At 41.5% G+C, this 20,310-nt stretch overlaps 1 protein-coding gene across 2 annotated transcripts in view; it reads left to right on the plus strand.

Moving 5' to 3' along the window:
* The first annotated feature begins 2,198 nt into the window (after positions 1-2,198).
* AMPH (amphiphysin) overlaps positions 2,199-20,310 on the plus strand; it is a 299,359-nt gene continuing 281,247 nt past the window's right edge. Inside the window, exon 1 of one of the 2 annotated variants that reach the window (XM_053608793.1) lies at positions 2,199-2,468. In XM_053608793.1, the coding sequence (XP_053464768.1) occupies positions 2,400-2,468 (69 nt within the window). In that variant the 5' untranslated portion in view covers positions 2,199-2,399. The remainder of the gene's footprint in view (positions 2,469-20,310) is intronic. The other variant, XM_053608795.1, reaches the window with a different exon arrangement.

Raw genomic sequence — 20,310 nt, forward strand, 5'->3', positions numbered from 1 at the left:
ATATTCCTTAATGGCTAGAATGAGCCACATGGCAACTGGAAAATGGACAAGGATTTACTTCTCAGTTGGAGTCAAATGATTTGATAACAGTTTGCACATAGCAATTTTTAATCTGCTCACCATGTATTCCAAATAGAATTATTAAGAAATGACAAGCTTCCCTTTTCCACCCACCTTACAGAACTAGATTTGGACATGGGAATAAGAAGAAAAGTTAATCACTTGCAATTTCATTTTCAAGAGATGTTTTCTGAGTTCCAAAAATGTGGGTAAATGGAAATGTGGGGTAAAATGGAAAGAGAGACAAAGGCTACTACAATGGACCCTGATGGTTTGGGCTCTAGGAAAACAGACAAAAAAAGTAAATCTGGTATGTGGCACCCCTGTCCCTTGATGTCTTAGAGGGAGCAGAGGTGGGTCTGAGACTCGCAGTGTGAGAGTGACCATGAAGCATTCTCCAGAACACGTCTGGTGTAGGCCAGCATTCTGGAACTTATACCATGATCAAGACCCCAAGGCAGAACCGAGGTTCTAAAGGCCACTGTTTGAGGAAAGCAACTCAAATTCCTTGTTTCTGGACCCTAATCTTGACCCTATGGTGAGAAATCAAATTTCCCATTACTTCTCTCTGAAGTAAACGTCTATTTACTTGAGATGCTGGAGGTAAGTGATCAACTCATCCCAGTTTGTCTAAGACTTTCCCAATTTTAGCACTAAAAATCCCGTGTTCTGGAAATCCCTTCATTTCTAGGCAAACTAGGAAAGATTATCATCCTAGGGAAACAGGAGCTAAGCAAATAGACCAGGTGTTCCAGTTACCCACTGTGTTATATACAAATCGTCACCAAAGTCAATGAGGCAGTGACAATTCATTTGCTTACCGTTCTGTACTGTAGGCTGGGATCAGCTGGGCGGTTTTTCTGCTGGCCTTGCTGATGGCTGTTTGTACGGCTACATTCTGTCAGTGCGCTGCCTGGAGGCTGGGCTAAGTGGGGATGCTGGGATATATTGGCTTTTTTCTCCTAAGTAATCTCAGGGCCTCTCCCTTTCCATGTGGTCTCTTGTTGGAGTTCTGTTTGTTTGTTTACAGCAAGGTAGCTGAATTTCCCACACGGAATCACAGGGCTCCCCAGAACACCATAGTTGCCTGACTTCTCAAGGCTGAGGCCTGGAACTTGCATAGCATCACTTTCACTGTGTATTAGCGGTTAAAGCTAGTCATAGCATCTTTCTAGAATCCAGGTGAGGGGACTAAGGGACTGCCCAGGAGTGAACACTAGGGGGCAGGTCACTGAGGTCAAAGTAATGTTTTCCTCCAGGAGTATAGGGGGTTGCTCACCTCGACTCAGAGTTCAGGTGCTTGATCCACTCCCAACCTCTCGTGGGCACCACCGGACTTCTCTCCTCAACAACTGAGTATGAATAGTCTGACTACTGGTCAGAGCCTTTGAGGGCTCTGGGTAGGCCTAGGACGAATTTATCCTTATTATTTTTACCTCTGCCAAGCTTACAGAGAATGGTGAATGCCTGGTGAGGTTGCCAGAAGGTTTGTAAGGAAGTTAAGAGGCTGAAACGTCAGGCTCCATTTCCGGGACAGGGCCTATGTCAGGATTTAGGCTTAGCACAGGAATTTCAAAGACGACCGAATCACAGCACCTGTCTTGTAGGAGCTGATCTTTTCCAGCAAAGATCTCCTTCCTCCCAGTTTTGTGTTAAAGATTAAACAGGTGTCAGCGATGTCTCTCCTTCCCTTCCTCCCTTCCCAACTCTTCTCCTTAAGCTCCACCGCCCCGCAGTGACTTCGAGCCTCCTGAGGGCAGGGCAAAGTGCTGAGGGGAGCCGTCTGGCCAGGATGGTCTCCAGAGAGCAGCAGGAGACCAGCCCATCACCCTCAGCTTGAAAGCAGCTCCAATCCTGATGTCTTCCACATCCCTGGGGTTCCACTTCTCTCTAGGTACCCCTCCTCCCCAAGCTTTTTTTTTTTGAAGGCTCAGGCCTTCTCACTCTCCCCCAAGACAAACTTTACGCGGCAGAACCCCCGAGCTGCCTCCTGGCCCTGGGGCTGCTGCCTATCTCCCTCCCCTTTCTCCTCCTGACTCTCTCCCCTCCACCGTAGGAACTAGCTGGTCATTTTGGCCTCTGGCTTCTCCTTCTCTTCTTTGCTGGCCCTCCATCATTCAGAGTCGCGGCCAGTCCCGACGCATCCCGCCTCCGCCGGGGGGCGGTAAGCCGGCTCGCCGCCGCGCGCCGCCCTCACCCCTCCCGGCTCGCGGCCTCCTCTCCCGCTCCTCCTCTGCCCCTCCCGCTCCTCCTCCCCCCTCGCCTCCTCCTCCCGCTCCTCCGCGCCGCCGCCGGCCCGCCGCGCGCTCTGCTCCTCGCAGCTCCCGGCACCCGCAGCCATGGCCGACATCAAGACGGGCATCTTCGCCAAGAACGTCCAGAAGCGACTCAACCGCGCGCAAGAAAAGGTCGGCAGAGGGCGGCGGGCTGACGGGGAGGTGGCGCGAGGCGGGGGCGCGTCGGGCAGGGCTCCGGCTGCGGCGGTGCGGGGCCTGAGTCCTGGGGTGCGGCGCTCTGCGGATTCGGTCCGGGCAGGGGGCTCGGGGACGCGGGGACGCTTTGCCCTCCGCGCGGCGACTGCAGCAAAGAGAGACCCGGGTACCGCGGGGACCGGGCCGGGAGGCGGGAGCGCCAGGGACCCGCAGACCCCGAGCCCCGGAGGCACGGGCTGTGTCGGCCCCCGGAACCTCCCTCGCGGCTGGCGCGGCTCCCAGAGCCCGCCGGGACGGTTGCTGTCCACCGCCGGGCGCCGAGCGCCGGCAGCCGCAGGTGCGGCGGCTGGCCGGCTGCGCTGGGAGCAGAGCGCGTCTCCCGGCGCCCGCTCGCAGCTCGCCCGCAGGCGTCCAGCGGGGACGCGGCCCCCAGATCCGGGCAGGAGATTGCGGCAGCCGTCCTTCCTCGCGGGTGGTGGTGGTGGTGCGGTAGAAAATAACGATTTAGCAGAGTAGCCACCAAAAAAATCTGTTTAGACAAATAGGGTTGGACCAACCAACCGCTTTATACGGCGCTGTCGAGTGAATCCTGGAGTTAAAAACAAAGATCTGGATACACATACTTTTTTTTTGGTCTATATATTTGTCACTCTTTTGACGCCAGTGCCCTTCTATGGAAAGTCAGAAACATATATGACCCAAACCTAACAGTGTTTCTCTGCACATTTCAGCACAGAGGGGGATGTTTTAATTGAATTTAAAACGAAACCCATGTTACACGGTTGGTTTCCCTGTAGTTTTGCAAGCCCCCCAGTAAATCGCCATAGTCACTTATTTTTTCACCGTAGAGTCGTGCACGCCTGAAACCCGGGTCCACGCCAGTGTCTTCATCTGTGTCCTGAGCGGAGTACATTGTAGTTTGAGCATTGTACTTGAAAATGAACCCCGGCTAATGAGCTCCATGATCGGTATCAGTTAACCGTGCTTTCCTTCACGTGGCAGTATTTTCCGTCCTGGATGTGGGGTGTTTAGTGTTTTCCTGCTTGACTGGAAGTCAGATTTGCCCTGTTGCAGACTATGACAGTGAATTTCCCTCTTCAGACCCGTGCGCAGGCTGCCCCCTCAGGTCTGAGCTGAGCAGAGGGGGCACTGATCCCTTTGTCCCCAGGCCCAGAGGCTTGGTGGCTGCCGCTTGTCTCTCCCTCCACACATGCACACTCTCAATGCAGTAAGAGGATTGTATTTCTTTTAATATCTACCCAAGCTCATCCTGAACTAACGTGATCCTCCTCCTGCCGCTCCCTCAGCAGCTGAATTAGCAAGGTTCCTGCCCTTTTCTAGGCCCTGGTTACTTGTGCACAAAGTAGCCAGGGATCTGGTGGCCTTGGGAGCTGAGCCCGGTTTTGTTATCTTATTTCTATACTGCGTTTTACCCACTTGTAGGTAGTCCTCCTCCCTCCCTTCCAAGTAATTGCTTGAATCTTAAGTCTGAAGGTTTTCACGGAATCCACCTTCCATCTGTGAAGGAATTTAGTGATATGGTCTGCCTTTTCACATATTAAATTATTTCTTAATCTAGGTCACCAGCTGTTAATATGCCTAAAATAAATGAAAAGAAAACATAATCTCTCTTACAGAGCCTGCAGACCCTATGAATTGACGAAAACTCCTCTTTTTTCTTAAGGTCACATGTAGGCTGTGACTGCAGTTGTTGGGGTAGGGGTACTGGAGGGGTAGAGGTATACCATAGCCTCTGGAAAGGCTTCCAGCTTCCCATCTTCTTCCCTGGGGAAAGTTGCTGATGAAAAGAGCCTATTACATCTAGTGAAGGGGGTTAAAGACACCCAGAGGCTGAGAGTATGGGTTCTGCCCCAGGGGAAATTCTGCTCCCTTTTCTGGTCAATGCAGCATCAGGACATGCTTGGCAAAAAGGGAAAAGAGTGTGGTGGACTCCAGGTGAAGCTGCTCAGCCCAGCTCAAGAGGAAGCTGCTGGAGAAGGGCGAGCAGAGCACGTTGTTGTGGAAGGCTTCTTCCTTAGACATCTCCCACCTCGATTTCCTTTTCCTGTGTCTTCAGCCTCTTCCTCTTCTCTAGTGCAGATTCTCAATGACTAGAGACTACATATGTTCTTAAGACTTTGTATTTACAACCAGATTTTCTTTCTTTTTTTTTTTTATTGTTGGGGATTCATTGAGGGTACAATAAGCCAGGTTATACTGATTGCAATTGTTAGGTAAAGTCCCTCTTGCAATCATGTCTTGCCCCCATAAAGTGTGACACACACCTAGGCCCCACCCCCTTCCCTCCGTCCCTCTTTCTGCTTCCCCCCCCATAACCATAATTGTCATTAATTGTCCTCATATCAAAATTGAGTACATAGGATTCATGCTTCTCCATTCTTGTGATGCTTTACTAAGAATAATGTCTTCCACTTCCATCCAGGTTAATACGAAGGATGTAAAGTCTCCATTTTTTTTAATGGCTGAATACTATTCCATGGTATACATATACCACAGTTTTTTTTTTTTTTTTTGTAGAGACAGAGTCTCACTTTATGGCCCTCAGGTAGAGTGCCGTGGCATCACACAGCTCACAGCAACCTCCTACTCCCGGGCCTCAGCCATTCTCTTGCCTCAGCCTCCTGAGCAGCCGGGACCACAGGTGCCCGCCACAACGCCCAGCTATTTTCTGGTTGCAGTTCAGCCGGGGCCGGGTTTGAACCCGCCACCCTCGGTATATGGGGCCGGCACCCTACCGACTGAGCCACAGGCGCCGCCCCAATATACCACAGTTTGTTAATCCATTCCTGGGTTGGTGGGCTTTAGGCTGTTTCCACATTTTGGCGATTGTAAATTGAGCTGCAATAAACAGTCTAGTACAAGTGTCCTTATGCTAAAAGGATTTTTTTCCTTCTGGGTAGATGCCCAGTAATGGGATTGCAGGATCAAATGGGAGGTCTAGCTTGAGTGCTTTGAGGCTTCTCCATACTTCCCTTCCAGAAAGGTTGTACTAGTTTGCAGTCCCACCAGTAGTGTAAAAGTGTTCCCTTCTCTCCACATCCACGCCAGCATCTGCAGTTTTGAGATTTTGTGATGTGGGCCATTCTCACTGGGATTAGATGATATCTCAGGGTTGTTTTGATTTGCATTTCTCTAATGTATAGAGATGATGAACATTTTTTCATGTATTTGTTAGCTATTCGTCTGTCATCTTTAGAGAAAGTTCTATTCATGTCTCTTGCCCATTGATATATGGGATTGTTGGCTTTTTTTTTGTTTGTTTTGTTCTTTTTGTAGAGACAGAGTCTCACTGTACCGCCCTCGGTAGAGTGCCGTGGCGTCACACGGCTCACAGCAACCTCTAACTCTTGGGCTTACGCGATTCTCTTGCCTCAGCCTCCCGAGTAGCTGGGACTACAGGCGCCCGCCACAATGCCCGGCTATTTTTTCTTTTTGTTGCAGTTTTTGGCCGGGGCCGGGTTTGAACCCGCCACCCTCGGCATATGGGGCCGGCGCCCTACTCACTGAGCCACAGGCGCCGCCCGATTGTTGGCTTTTTTCATGTGGATTAATTTGAGTTCTCTATAGATCCTAGTTATCAAGCTTTTGTCTGATTGAAAATATGCAAATATCCTTTCCCATTGTGTAGGTTGTCTCTTTGCTTTGGTTATTGTCTCCTTAGCTGTACAGAAGCTTTTCAGTTTAATGAAGTCCCATTTATTTATTTTTGTTGTTGTTGCAATTGCCATGGCAGTCTTCTTCATGAAGTCTTTCCCCAGGCCAATATCTTCCAGTGTTTTTCCTATGCTTTCTTGGAGGATTTTTATTGTTTCATGCCTTAAATTTAAGTCCTTTATCCATCTTGAATCAATTTTTGTGAGTGGGGAAAGGTGTGGGTTCAGTTTTAGTCTTTTACATGTAGACATCCAGTTTTCCCAACACCCATTTATTGAATAGGGAGTCTTTCCCCCAAGGTATGTTCTTGTTTGGTTTATCGAAGATTAGGTGGTTGTAAGATGTTAGTTTCATTTCTTGGTTTTCAATTCGATTCCAAGTGTCTATGTCTCTGTTTTTGTGCCAGTACCATGCTGTCTTGAGCACTATGGCTTTGTAGTACAGCCTAAAATCTGGTATGCTGATGCCCCCAGCTTTATTTTTGTTACAAAGAACTGCCTTAGCTATACGGGGTTTTTTCCGGTTCCATACAAAACGCAGAATCATTTTTTCCAAATCATGAAAGTACGATGTTGGTATTTTGATAGGAATGGCATTGAATAGGTAGATTGCTTTGGGAAGTATAGACATTTTAACAATGTTGATTCTTACCGTCCATGAGCATGGTATGTTCTTCCGTTTGTTAATATCCTCTGCTATTTCCTTTCTGAGGATTTCATAGTTTTCTTTATAGAGGTCCTTCACCTCCTTCGTTAGGTATATTCCTAGGTATTTCATTTTCTTTGAAACTATGGTGAAGGGAGTTGTGTCCTTAATTAGCTTCTCATCTTGACTGTTATTGGTGTATACAAAGGCTACTGACTTGTGGACATTGATTTTATATCCTGAAACGTTACTGTATTTTTTGATGACTTCTAGGAGTCTTGTGGTTGAGTCTTTGGGGTTCTCTAAGTATAAGATCATGTCGTCAGCAAAGAGGGAGAGTTTGACCTCCTCTGCTCCCATTTGGATTCCCTTTATTTCCTTGTCTTGCCTAATTGTATTGGCTAGAACTTCCAGCACTACGTTGAATAGTAAAGGTGAGAGAGGACAACCTTGTCTGGTTCCAGTTCTAAGAGGAAAAGCTTTCAGTTTTACTCCATTCAGTAAAATATTGGCTGTGGGTTTATCATAGATAGCTTCAATCAGTTTTAGAAATGTGCCACCTATGCCTATACTCTTCAGTGTTCTAATTAGAAAAGGATGCTGGATTTTATCAAATGCTTTTTCTGCATCTATTGAGAGGATCATGTGATCTTTATTTTTGCCTCTGTTAATATGGTGGATAACGTTAATGGACTTGCGTATGTTAAACCAGCCTTGCATCCCTGGCATGAAGCCTACTTGATCATGATGAATGACTTTTTTGATGATAAGCTGTAATCTATTGGCTAGGATTTTGTTGAGAATTTTTGCATCTATATTCATGAGTGAGATTGGTCTGAAATTCTCTTTTTGTTTGGGTCTTTTCCTGGTTTTGGTATCAGGGTGATGTTTGCTTCATAGAACGTTACAACCAGATTTTCTTAAAAGAGACTCCACTCCCTTTACTTTCTTTTTTTTTTTGTAGAGACAGAGTCTCACTTTATGGCCCTCGATAGAGTGCCATGACCTCACACAGCTCACAGCAACCTCCAACTCCTGGGCTTAAGCAATTCTCTTTCCTCAGCCTCCCAAGTAGCTGGGACTACAGGCGCCCGCCACAACGCCTGGCCATTTTTTGGTTTCAGTTTGGCCGGGGCCAGGTTTGAACCCGCCACCCTCAGTATATGGGGCCAGTGCCTTACCGACTGAGCCACAGGCGCCGCCCTCCCTTGACTTTCTTATCATCTGTGCTCCACCTAACAGCTTGCATGCATTTTTAGCTTTACATGCAACAGTGAAATCACTTCTTAGAGGTGACTTGTCTTTAATAAACTTGAAATCTTTCTTACTGAAAATAGTAAAGTTTCATTGGGAAAAGAATAAAATATACAAAACATACATATAAAATATACATGTAAGAATAAAATATACATATAAGAAAAAACCCTTAGAAAATTAGGAAGTTTATAATTCTACCACATATTTCACTATAATTTGATGTGTATGTCATTATATCTTTTTGTAGATGTATGTATATATAAATATTTATGCAGCTAAAACAGGCTCATACTGTATGGTTTGGTTACCTGTTTATTTCATTTGATAATTATGGATATCCTTCTCTACCTATATTGATGCGTATTTTCCATCAACAATTTAACTTCCCTTGATTGCACAAATGTACACAGCTATGATTTAACAATAAAAAAATAAATAAAAAATTTAAAAAAACCCCACAAAACCAATTTAACTTACTGAACAATGTTGAAATGTATGGATTTCACTGAATAACTTATTTTTTGACATTCATTTTCTAATTTTTTTGTAGAAATGCAAGTCAATAAGCAAACTTAAAGGGAGAATGTAATTTTGTGTGTACCTTTAATTATCTGCTTACATAAATTCCTAGAAGAAAGATTATTGTGTCAAAGATTTGCTTATTTTTATTATAGTTGGATTGCCTTTCAGAAAGGTTGTACCAATTTACATTCTCACCAGCAGCCCACGAGGCACTGGCAACTCTGGATAATAAAATTTAAAATAATGTTTAGCTGTGTCATAGGAAAAAATTAGTTCTGGATTCATTCCATTTGATTTTTAAAAAGCAAATTATTTTGCATTTCAGGTTTTTTATTTGTGAATTGTGTGTTATATTTTTGCTCATTTCCTGTAGCATCTCCATCTTGTTATTTGTAAGGGATAAAAACATCATGAATCCTAAAGGTTACAAACATTCTTCCTTTTCTATTTACTTTTTAAGTTTTTGATAATTTCTTCTGATAAAGAGAAGGTTCATGTTTTATGCACAGCTCCGTAAATCTTTTGGTTGGCTTTTTATGGTTTCTCTTTTGGGTGGTTGAATTGGTGAAGATCCTGTTACTTGCAGGAATTAGAACAAGAACATTGAACTTAGGCCGGGCACGGTGGCTTGCACCTGTAATCCTAGCACTCTGGGAGGCCGAGGAGGGTGGATTGCCTGAACTCACACGCTTGAGACTGGGCAGAGGCAGAGCAAGACCTTGTCTCTAAAAATAGCCAGGTGTTGTGTCAGGCGCCTATAGTCCCAGCTACTCGGAAGGCTGAGGCAAGAAAAGTGCTTGAGCCCAAGAGTTTGAGGTTGCTGTGAGCTGTGATGTCACAGCACTCTACTGAGGGTGACAAACTGAGACTTTAAAAACAATTAAAGAAATTTAATTGCTAATAATAAAACTAGCTATTTATGTATGTTCTTGTATATATAAATTTAAATGAGCTTTTAAAATAGAAATATGTATCTATATTAAGCTATGTGCATATTCTTATACACATATATCAAATATGTAATGCTATGTATTACATATTTTAACTTATTTGATCCTGCAAGCTAGGCACTATTACTACCTCTGCTATTATAGATGAGGAACAGGTTAAGTGACCTGCCCAAGGTCACACAGTTGCTAGGTAGCAATCCATTCTAGTAAATGATGCTGCCTATTATAATCATGGAAAGGGCAGGGCTAGACAAACTTTGGCCTGGATGGAACCAGGGGCTCATCTGCAGGTATCAGGGTTCAGGTACCTTCTCCCCACCTCTTGTCTGGGCTGTGCACCCTGTCAACTCCATTCTTGGGCAAGATGGCTGCCAGCAGCTCCAGGCAAGACCATGGTTTTCCTTCAGCATTTTCACAGGGCTCTTTAAAGCTCTCATTGGCTCAAACTGGGCCTTGTGCCTATCTCTGGGAGAAAAAAAATCTCTACGGCAGAGGGCCAGGGTCACAGGTTGGATTGGGCCTGAGTCACAAGCCACTGCTGAAGCCAGGGATGGAGAGATGCTTCTGAACAACATGGCGTCACGGCGAAAGAGGAAGGACAAACTACAAACGGGGTAGTGGATGGCGGGCTAGCAAAATAGAAGATGCACTCCGGCATTCTTAAAAGACTTTCCCCATCCCATGTTTATATAAATACATATTAAATAATTAATAATTTTGTTTAATCTTATCCAATAAATATGTGCACAGTTAAGAAACTGAATATTAGTAAAAGGCTCATTATGGGAAACAGCAGTCCCCTGTCTCCCTCTCCTCAACCTTTTACTTCACAAAGGCGATAATACTGACCATGAGATTTCCCACAAATACGCTTCTATAGTTATTTCCTGGTCTATCTTTTTTATTTTTTTTTGAGACAGAGTCTCACTTTGTCAACCCTCTGTAGAGTGCTATGAGGTCTTTTTATTATTATTATTATTTTTTTTTTATTAAATCATAACTTGGTACATTGATGCATTTATGGGGTTCAGGGTACTGCTTCGATATACAATGCAAAATGTTTACATTGTTAAGGAACACATCCATCACAATTATACTCATTTCTTAATAGTTTTGAAATGTACCATCATGCACATTAGGTGAGGTCCCCCCAAATACCATCCTTCCTCCCTTATCTCTCTCCCTCCCCCCATATCTCCCTTCCCCTCCCCTCTCTCTCCTCTTTCCTTCTACTTTCTGGACTATAGTTATGTTTTGCATTCATATGTAGGTGGTTATATATTGATTTCATAGTAGTATTGAGTACATTGGATACTTCCCCCCCCATTCTTGAGATACTTTACTAAGAAGAATATGTTCCAGCTCCATCCAGGTAAACATAAAAGATGTGAAGTCTCTATCTTTTTTTATGGCTGCATAGTATTCCATGGTGTACATATACCACAATTTGTTAATCCATTCATGGGTCGATGGGCACTTGGGCTGTTTCCATGTCTTGGCTATTATGAATCGGGCTGCAATAAACGTTCTGGTGAAAATGTCTTTGTTGTAAAATGATTTTTGATCATCTGGGTATATACCTAGTGGAGGAATTGCAGGATTGAACAGTAGGTCTACTTTTAGTTCCTTGAGTGTTCTCCAAACTTCTTTCCAAAAAGGTTGTATTAGCTTGCATTCCCACCAGCAGTGTAGAAGGGTTCCCTTCTCTCTGCATCCATGCTAACATCTGTAGTTTTCGGATTTTGTGATGGGGGCTAATCTTCCTGGAGTTAGATGGTATCTCAAAGGGGTTTTGATTTGCATTTCTTTGATGATTAAGGATGATGAGCATTTTTTCATGTGTTCGTAGGCCATGTGTCTGTCTTCATCGGAGAAGTTTCTGTTCAAGTCTGTTGCCCACATAGAAATGGGGTTATTTATTCTTTTCTTATTGATTAGTTTGAGTTCTCTGTAGATTCTAGTTATTAGACCTTTGTCAGAAGCATAACCTGCAAAAATCTTCTCTCATTCTGAAGGTTGTCTGTTTGCTTTACTTACTGTGCTCTTGGCTGTGCAAAAGCTTTTTAGTTTGATCAGATCCCAGTAATGTATTTTTGGTGTTGCTTCAATTGCCCGGGGTGGGGGGGTCCTCCTCATAAAATATTCTCCCAGGCCAATTTCTTCAATTGTTTTCCCTGCACTCTCCTCTAGTATTTTTATAGTTTTGTGTCTTAAGTTTAAATCTTTTATCCAGTGAGAATCAATTTTTGTTAATGGTGAAAGGTGGGGGTCCAGTTTCAGTCTTCTACAGGTCGCCAGCCAGTTTACCCAGCATCATTTGTTAAATAGGGAGTCTTTCCCCCACTGAATATTGTTGATAGGCTTGTAGAAGATCAAATGATGATAAGTAGCTGGGTTCATCTCTTGGTACTCTATTCTGTTCCATAAATCTACCTGTTTTTGTGCCAGTACCCTGCTGTTTGGATCACTATAGATTTATAGTATAGCCTGAAGTCTGGTAATGTGATGCCTCCTGATTTGTTCTTATTTCTGAGTAATGTATTAGCTATTTGAGGTTTTTTCTGATTCCATATAAAACGAAGTACTATTTTTTCAAGGTCTTTAAAGTATGATAATGGTGCTTTAATAGGGAAAATATTTCCACTCAGATCAGGAATGAGGCAAGGATGCCCACTGTCTCCACTGCTATTTAACATAGTAATGGAAGTCTTAGCTATGGCAATCAGGCAAGAGAAGGAGATCAAGAGTATCCAAATAGGGTCAGAGGAGATCAAACTGTCACTCTTTGCTGATGACATGATCCTATACCTGGAAAATCCCAAGGACTCAACTTCAAAACTCTTAGAAGTGATCAAGGAATACAGCAGCATCTCAGAGTACAAAATCAATACTTACAAGTCAGTAGCTTTTATATACGCCAACAATAGTCAAGCTGAAAAAACAATCAAGGACTCTCTTCCTTTTACAATAGTGCCAAAGAAGATGAAATATCTGGAAATTTACTTAATAAAGCATGTGAAAGATCTCTATAAAGAGAACTATGAAACTCTTAGAAAAGAAATAGCTGAAGATGTTAACAAATGGAAAAACATACCATGCTCCTGGCTGGGTAGAATCAATATTGTTAAAATGTCCATACTACCCAAAGCAATCTACAGATTTAATGCCATGATGTCTTAACTCAAAGCAACCTCAAACTCTTGGGTTCAAGCGATTCTCTTGCCTCAGCCTCCCAAGTACCTGGGATTACAGGCGCCGGCCACAAGGCCCAGCTATTTTTTTTAGAGATGGGGTCTTGCTCTTGCTCAGATTGGTCTGGAACTCATGAACTCAGGCAATCCCCTCGCCTCAGCCTCCCAAGTGCTGGGATTCCAGGTGTGATCCACCATGCCTGGCTCTTTCCTGGTCTATCTTACGTGTTTGGTGAAGATAGGTAAAGCTTTAGCTCTCTTCCATTCATTTCTCTATTTCTCCCTCTACTGGGATTATGTGTTATAACAAAAATTGTTGATTGCTTAAGATTGACTTTTTAAAGATTGAAGTATATTTTTTGTTGAATAAGGTGTACAGATTTTAAGTTCCCAGCTTGATAAATTTCTATGTATATGGATATCTGCATAGCTACCACCTAGATCAAGTTACAGAACTTAAAATCATCCTGAATGCTTACCAGGTCTCTTGCCTGTCCTGTTCTCTGTCTTTTTCTGTTCATACCTTTTTAATTCCTTTACTGTCATTTTCCTGATGAGCACCTTTTCATGTGCTTATTGGTAATTTTTGTATCTTCTTTTGTCAAAGTGTCTGTTAAAGTCTTCTGCCTCTCCCCCCCTTTTTTTTATTTGTGTTGCTTATCTTTTTTCTACTGACATCTAGTACTTTGTATGGTAAGGATATGAGTCCTTTGTCATAGAGACATTTTGTATTTTCTCTCAGATATTGGCTTGTTTTTTTCTTAATGATGTTCTTTGCTCAAGTTTTGAGGATTAAGTTTTTCATGCAGCTTTTTGTTTTCCCTGGAGTTAATGATTGCCTATTTTGTAAAAAATATTTTTGCTTACTTTTCTATGAACTATTTAAAATGTTTTCTTCATCAGGCATGTCAAATGCCTATCAATGTATACAAGGTTTAGTGTATCAAATAATGTAATTGTTTTCTCACTGTGGAGACACCCCTTTTGGAGTTTTGTTTTTGCCCTTTTTTTACAATCCAGGCTGTTTTTTTTCCTAGACCTGCTGCACACCTGTCATCTTGGGTCTTTCCCTGCCTGTGTTGGGATCAAGGGAGAGACCTGGCATTTCAACTATTTTGTATTTCTAGGCTTCCAAACATTTTCCTGTTGTCAGTGTGTGCTTCATCCCTTCTTTCTACAGTACTTGGTGGAACTGGGTCCTAATGCTGAGTGTGTTTGTGTGTGTAACTGCATTGAGAATTGGCTGCTTTTTTGCTGATTGCTCCTGGATAGGCACTTTGTTTTGTAGTTTCCTCTTTTCTGCTGATTTATTTCCATTCCCTCATCCTCTTTTTCACCTTCTATAAAATGTATTGAACTGACTTATGCGCTAATGCTGCTTCCATCTCCTATTCTTTTTTTTTTTATTATTAAATCATAGCTGTGTACATTAATGCGATCATGGGGCACCATACACTGGTTTTATAGACCGTTTGACACATTTTCATCACACTGGTTAACATAGCCTTCCTGGCATTTTCTTAGTTATTGTGTTAAGACATTTACATTCTACATTTACTAAGTTTCACATGTACCCTTGTAAGATGCACCGCAGGTGTAATCCCACCAATCACCCTCCCTCCGCCCACCTTCCCCCTTCCTTTCCTCCCCATCTCCTATTCTTGTACTTGTGTATTTACACCTTTTTAATTCCTTTGTGTCATTTTAGTTGGGCTTTGAGATGAGATGGAAATAGTCACTCCGTCACGTTTAGCCAGAAGCCTTTCTATTTAAATATTTGATTCTTCAGGAATTTATTTTTTGCCCATCTTCATCTGTTTGTGAAATCAGTGGCATTTATTTAGTATTAACCCTCCTTGACCTCTATGCAGTATTTAAATGAATGAAGCACTGCCTTTCAACAATTTTAATTTTTTTTTTTGAGACAGAGCCTCAAGCTGTTGCCCTTGGTAGAGTGCTGTGGCATCACAGCTCATAGCAACCTCCAACTCCCTGGCTTAAGTGATTCTCTTGCCTCAGCCTCCCAAGTAGCTGGGACTACAGGCACCTGCCACAATGCCCGGCTATTTTTTGGTTGTAGTTGTCGTTGTTGTTTGGCAAGTCTGGGCTGGATTTGAACACACCAGCTCTGATGTATGTGGCTGGCACCTTAGCCATTTGAGCTGCAGGCACCGAGCCCCTTTCAAACAATTTTTAGCATGACTCTCAGGGGCAGAATAACCTAAAGCATTAGTTTTTTTCTTTTTAGTGGGAGAGTTAGACTATTTAAATTCTAAGCACCTGTCCAGTTTGATATTCTTTATTTCAGTTTGTATGCCTGAATAATTATTATATAATAATCTTAGGTGCAGTTTTTATTTCATGTATTCCATCTTCTCAACTAAATTGGAGGTGCTTGAGGATAGGGACCACCTGCTTTGTGAATTGTATGTATTGAATGATGATGATGTGCTGATTTGCCTTTCTGTGTTCTTGCTCATTAACTTCCTACTCCCTCAAACACATTGCCTTAGAAAATGCTTCTACATAATTCTTTTTATGACTTTCGTGATGTTGTAAGGGTTTCACTGTCATTTGCTTTGTCATTTTGTGAAAATGGTACGTCAAATGTAATTATCTTTATGGGTTCTGTACACAGTGGGAACTCTATAAATATTAGGCTGAATTGTGTGGGATTGTCATTCTTGTAAGTCAAATAGTCAATTATCAGCAGAGTTGTGAGGTTCAGACTAATGCTGATTGAATGATACCATAAGAAAAGCAATGTCATTTCCTTCAACATGTCTACTTATGTAACATTTGGTCTTTTTTTATTTTCTTTCTTTCTTTTTTTTTGAGTTAACGCCTTGTGGATACCCACATTTAGTTTTGTTCTCAAAGAGAAACATGTGGATGGTATGTACCCGTGTGGGCACACACATGTAAATAGCATGGAAGAAGGAAGACCCTCGTCTGTCCAGGAAATTCTGTGAGACCCAGGCACCTTGTCTGTACAAGGGGAGCTTTTGTGTCCACATTTATGCTTGACGACACTTTGGAGATTATCTAATTTTTCATTGCCTGCAAAGCTTATATCTTCTCTTGCACAAAGGTCTTTTTCTTAGCTGTATTAGAAACTTCCAAAATTGAAAATAAGAAGGACATTCTTAACAGACTTAAGATTGACTTCTTCCATTTTTTACAATTCGTGCAAACTTACATATACCTGTGCATCCTTCTTTCCCAAAGACTGAGTACAATAGGGGATCAGAACTGGAGGAACTCCGATTTAGCATTAGTAAAAGTTACCATCCTTTTTTTACAAGATAGCATATTTATTTTTTGATGAATGTGTGACCCATACTTCACACTTAAAAATCATCTTTTTTTTTTTTAATGGACCAGTGCCACTAATCATAGCTGATAAATACTCTTACAAACAGTATGACCCCCTTTAATTGAAGTACAAATTTAGGTCCTATTTCTACACATATTTAAATTAAATGATTTTTTTTATCCCACACAATCATCATAAGAATCTTATACTCTTCCTTGGGGGTCCCTGTTTCTTATAGTAAGTTCAGGAACCCCTTGGGGAGTTCACTTTTCTATGGGCGTCAGTGGATTTTACTGTGGCCTCATGGTAAAGGGTCTCCAAGGGGAGTCCAGCATTTAGATGTCATTCCTGTCTTTGGGTGAGTACCACAATGAACAAGTGGCTCCCTCACTGGTGGGGTTCAGGGTCAGGGAAGGGGCCAGAACCCAGGGTTCTACTCAGCCTCAGTATGCCTGAACTCCACATATGTGAGTACTTTATCAATGAATGGCCTTATTCTTTTCAGATTTACTTATACACACACACTAATAGTGCCACCACTGATTTTGCAGATTTGCCTATAGTGCCAGAGTTCCAAAGTTAGGGAAGATTTAACATCAGCACTGTTTTATTTCACTGCACCATTCCACTTTTAAGAAAATTCTTCTTAGTACATACTAAATTCATTTGAAGCCCACAGTTTGAAAAGCTGTACCCTAGAGAACCTCTGGTATTCTTCCCTGGAAGTTGATTCTCTTTTGGGCCACTTCAGTTCGTATAAGGGTATGTGTGTGTATACAAACAAACATATGCATATATTATTATATGTAACTTACATACATAAACACACACATATATGATTTTGTTTCAAACAGAAGAACATTGCGAAGAACCTTGAGAGGGAATGAGTAGAGAAAGGAAAGAATATTTTGAACAAAGATGCAGGGTGCTGCCTGTGGCTCAGAGGAGTAGGGCACCGGCCCCATATGCCGGAGGTGGCGGGTTCAAACCCAGCCAAAAACTGCAAAAAAAAAAAAAAAAAAAAGATGCATTGTTCTGACTTTTAAATGCCTGGAAATTTCCATCTTGCTGCTCAAACACAATTAAAAAAAATTCTATCTATTTACATTAGGGTCCATCTGAGTAGAATTCCTGAGGACATAGTGGGCCAATGGGCTTCTGTGAAGTATGTGAAGTAGATGAAGTATGTAAAGGTTTCCTGTGTTGCAAATATAATTTTCCAGACAGTCTCAGTAATGGCTCACATTTAAATAATGGAAATGCTATCATCACAGAGTTAAAGGAATTTACCTCTGAAAGAATATGATGAGAGCATGTATACAACATTATATAAAATTAAAGTGATAGTAATCATGATTTCCTGAGAATACATCTGCCTGCTAACTTTCAACGTGGAAATGCTGAAACTTCATTCTTACTGATGAAATCGAAATTTAAGTATACTGTTTGGCTGTAGATATACTTCCTGAACACATATTGAGTGAATGAATCTCTTATTGGGAATGATATTGCATAAAGCCAAAGATGAGATCTTAGTTTTGAAATATTTTCTCCGCTATAATCATATATCCGTTTTGATTGCCTTGAATCTACTTAGAACAGATGTACAAAAATCAGAAAATCACTGTTCTGGTCATTTTAATCTTAGTCTTATGCAGTTATTTAGTTGAAAACTTAGTTTATAAGTGGGAATAGCTTGAATATATCATTGAACATATTCATACACACATATATATTATATATGCTTTTTCTTATCATAAAGTGCCTGTAGTGATTTAATAAAATACACATGGATCCAGCATAAATTGACCCTTGTCATGGCACCTAACACTTGTTGAGTAAAGGTTGTTAAATTTACATGCTCTAATAGACACAGTTATCTATTCTATTGTAAGACAATCTGGTATAATTCATTCATTTAGAGCCATTTATCTAATTATCTAATATGTGGAAGGCACTTGCTAGTTAGTCATGATACAGAAGTCAACAAAGCTTTTGTGGTTGAGTGTGCAGCAGGAGTTGATAGTGAGAAAAGCCTTTGTATACATTACATGTACAATGTATTATACATACATTATTATGTATAATAATACATAATAATATAGAGTTATTAATTATAAATTCCAAAAGGGGAAAACACAGTTTTCCCATATTAATCTAGAGTGAGAGGATTGAACACACTTACCTGAAGAAGGTAGATTTCCAGCTAAGATCCTAAGAATGAGTTGCAGCCATCAATCAAGAGAAGTGGGTTAGTCAGTGGTTCTCAACCTTCCTAATGCCGCAATGTATTTTCATTGTTAAAAAGGGGTTGCGACCCACAGGTTAAGTGTTAGTTGAGTGTTAGTTGAAGGTGTGGGGAGCGTGGGAATCAGGAAGCATCCTGTATCACTGACTCTTTGCCCCTTGGGCATAAATAAGAGCTGTAGAATACAGAATCACTTCTAAACACTGGCCGAACCACGATCTCTTCTGCCATTTGGGTATTTAGGCAAACGTGGACCCTAACCAGATGGTCCTACTGCAATAGTAGTCCTTTAGTGTGATCAGATTTCTACCTTCACGGGTTGAAGGGTCCTTCTGGTGATAGTTGCCCTCTTGACACAAAGCTAGAACACTGATTAACCCTCTGAATTGTTGGCAATACAAAGATCTCTTTGTACACAGCAGTGAACTCTGACCCAGTCTGCTTTCATGGATTTGTTGAGTGTAGGGGCTTTTATCCTAAACCATCAGACGTTCAAAATAAAAATGAAAGCATCAAATTTTTAAAATGTCATACATCTAAAAAGATTATTTGTCTTTAAAAGATTTGATTGCATTCAAATTCAATTTAATTATTTGCAAATTCAATTAATTTATTTGATTAAATTATTTGCAAATTCAACTTAATTATTTGATGTTTTAAAATAAATTGTTTTATATATATATAGAGAGAGAGAGAGAGAAAAAGAGAGAGAGAGAGAGAGAGAGACAGACATGAGAGAGAAACATGGTTAAAGCTGACACCAGCTTGACTTAATTACGGGCATCGACTTGATTACTTTGCTGGCAGTGGTCTGAGATTTAGGAATAATCAGCTTATCAGCTAGAGATGATTTTCAATTTAGAAAGAATCTTAAATTTGGAAGAGAATTTTTTTGTAACAGTCAGTCTTTTCCTTTAACGAATATGGCTGCAAACCCTTGAGTAGTATAGATGGAGTGAGCCTTCGGAGAATGTCCCAACTCATGGTATTATGGCCTAGTAGGTTGAAGAACAGTGTAATTCCCTTCACACACTGTACGATTCCACAGTGTTTGAGAAATCTGTGTAAGTAATCCTGCCTTTTAACCTACAGATTTCTGTAACATTATATGTTCTCTAGCGTCTCCAGGAAAATGTTGTCCATACTTCTGTTTTCATCCATTTATAAAATGCTCGTGACCAAGGGGACCACTAGCATTTCTGAACTATGGGTTGGGACATGAGACCTATGATGTAGGGCTGTCCTGGGGACCTTCATTGGCCCCTATTTGCTCCTGTTAAGCATAGAGAATGAATCTAGCAATTAAGTACTTTGAGAGCAGTGTCATCAGGAATACTTGGGGAGGGGGTGACAAGTTAAAGCTGCAGATTCTTGGGCTTAGTTACAAAAGTACCAAATCAATATCTCTTAATTAAAATTTGAGAAAATAATTTTTAAAAAGGTCCTTGGGTGAGTCTTAAGACGTAATGAGTTTGTAAAGCATATCATTTTAAAGCAGGGGGTTTAGTTGAGTTTTTATGGTGGTTATGAGCTTCTAGCTTCAGGGTTATGATATGGGGAATAAGACTTTTTACCACTCAGTAACTGCACATCTACCTTGAATGTAGTAGAGAGAAAAGTGAAAAGTGATGTTCTATGGGATGCTTAAAAAATATCCTTATGCATAAAAAAGACTACCTGGTTTCAAAGAAATCAGTTTTCTAAAGGTCAAATTTGAAATGTTTCACCAAGGGCCAAATGAATTCTTTATTGGGAGTCTTGTATAGCTTGGAAGATTGGATTCTCTGTAATCTGATTCTAGAAAATCCATTATAATTTTAGACTAATGCTGTTTTAATGTAGTGATCACAAAAAGTACAGTAAGGTGAAATATTTGCCGCAAGGAACTGCTGCATATTTTTGGTAGGTGACAGGAGGAGATAGGGTAAGTCTGGGGGATTTTTTGATAATTATATTGATCTCGCCTGTTTTGTTATGAAGTGCGTGGTAAGCAGATTGCTGATAGTGCCTAATA

The sequence above is a fragment of the Nycticebus coucang genome, chromosome 11 (genome assembly GCF_027406575.1).
Source record: "Nycticebus coucang isolate mNycCou1 chromosome 11, mNycCou1.pri, whole genome shotgun sequence".
Taxonomy (NCBI): Eukaryota; Metazoa; Chordata; class Mammalia; order Primates; family Lorisidae; genus Nycticebus; species Nycticebus coucang.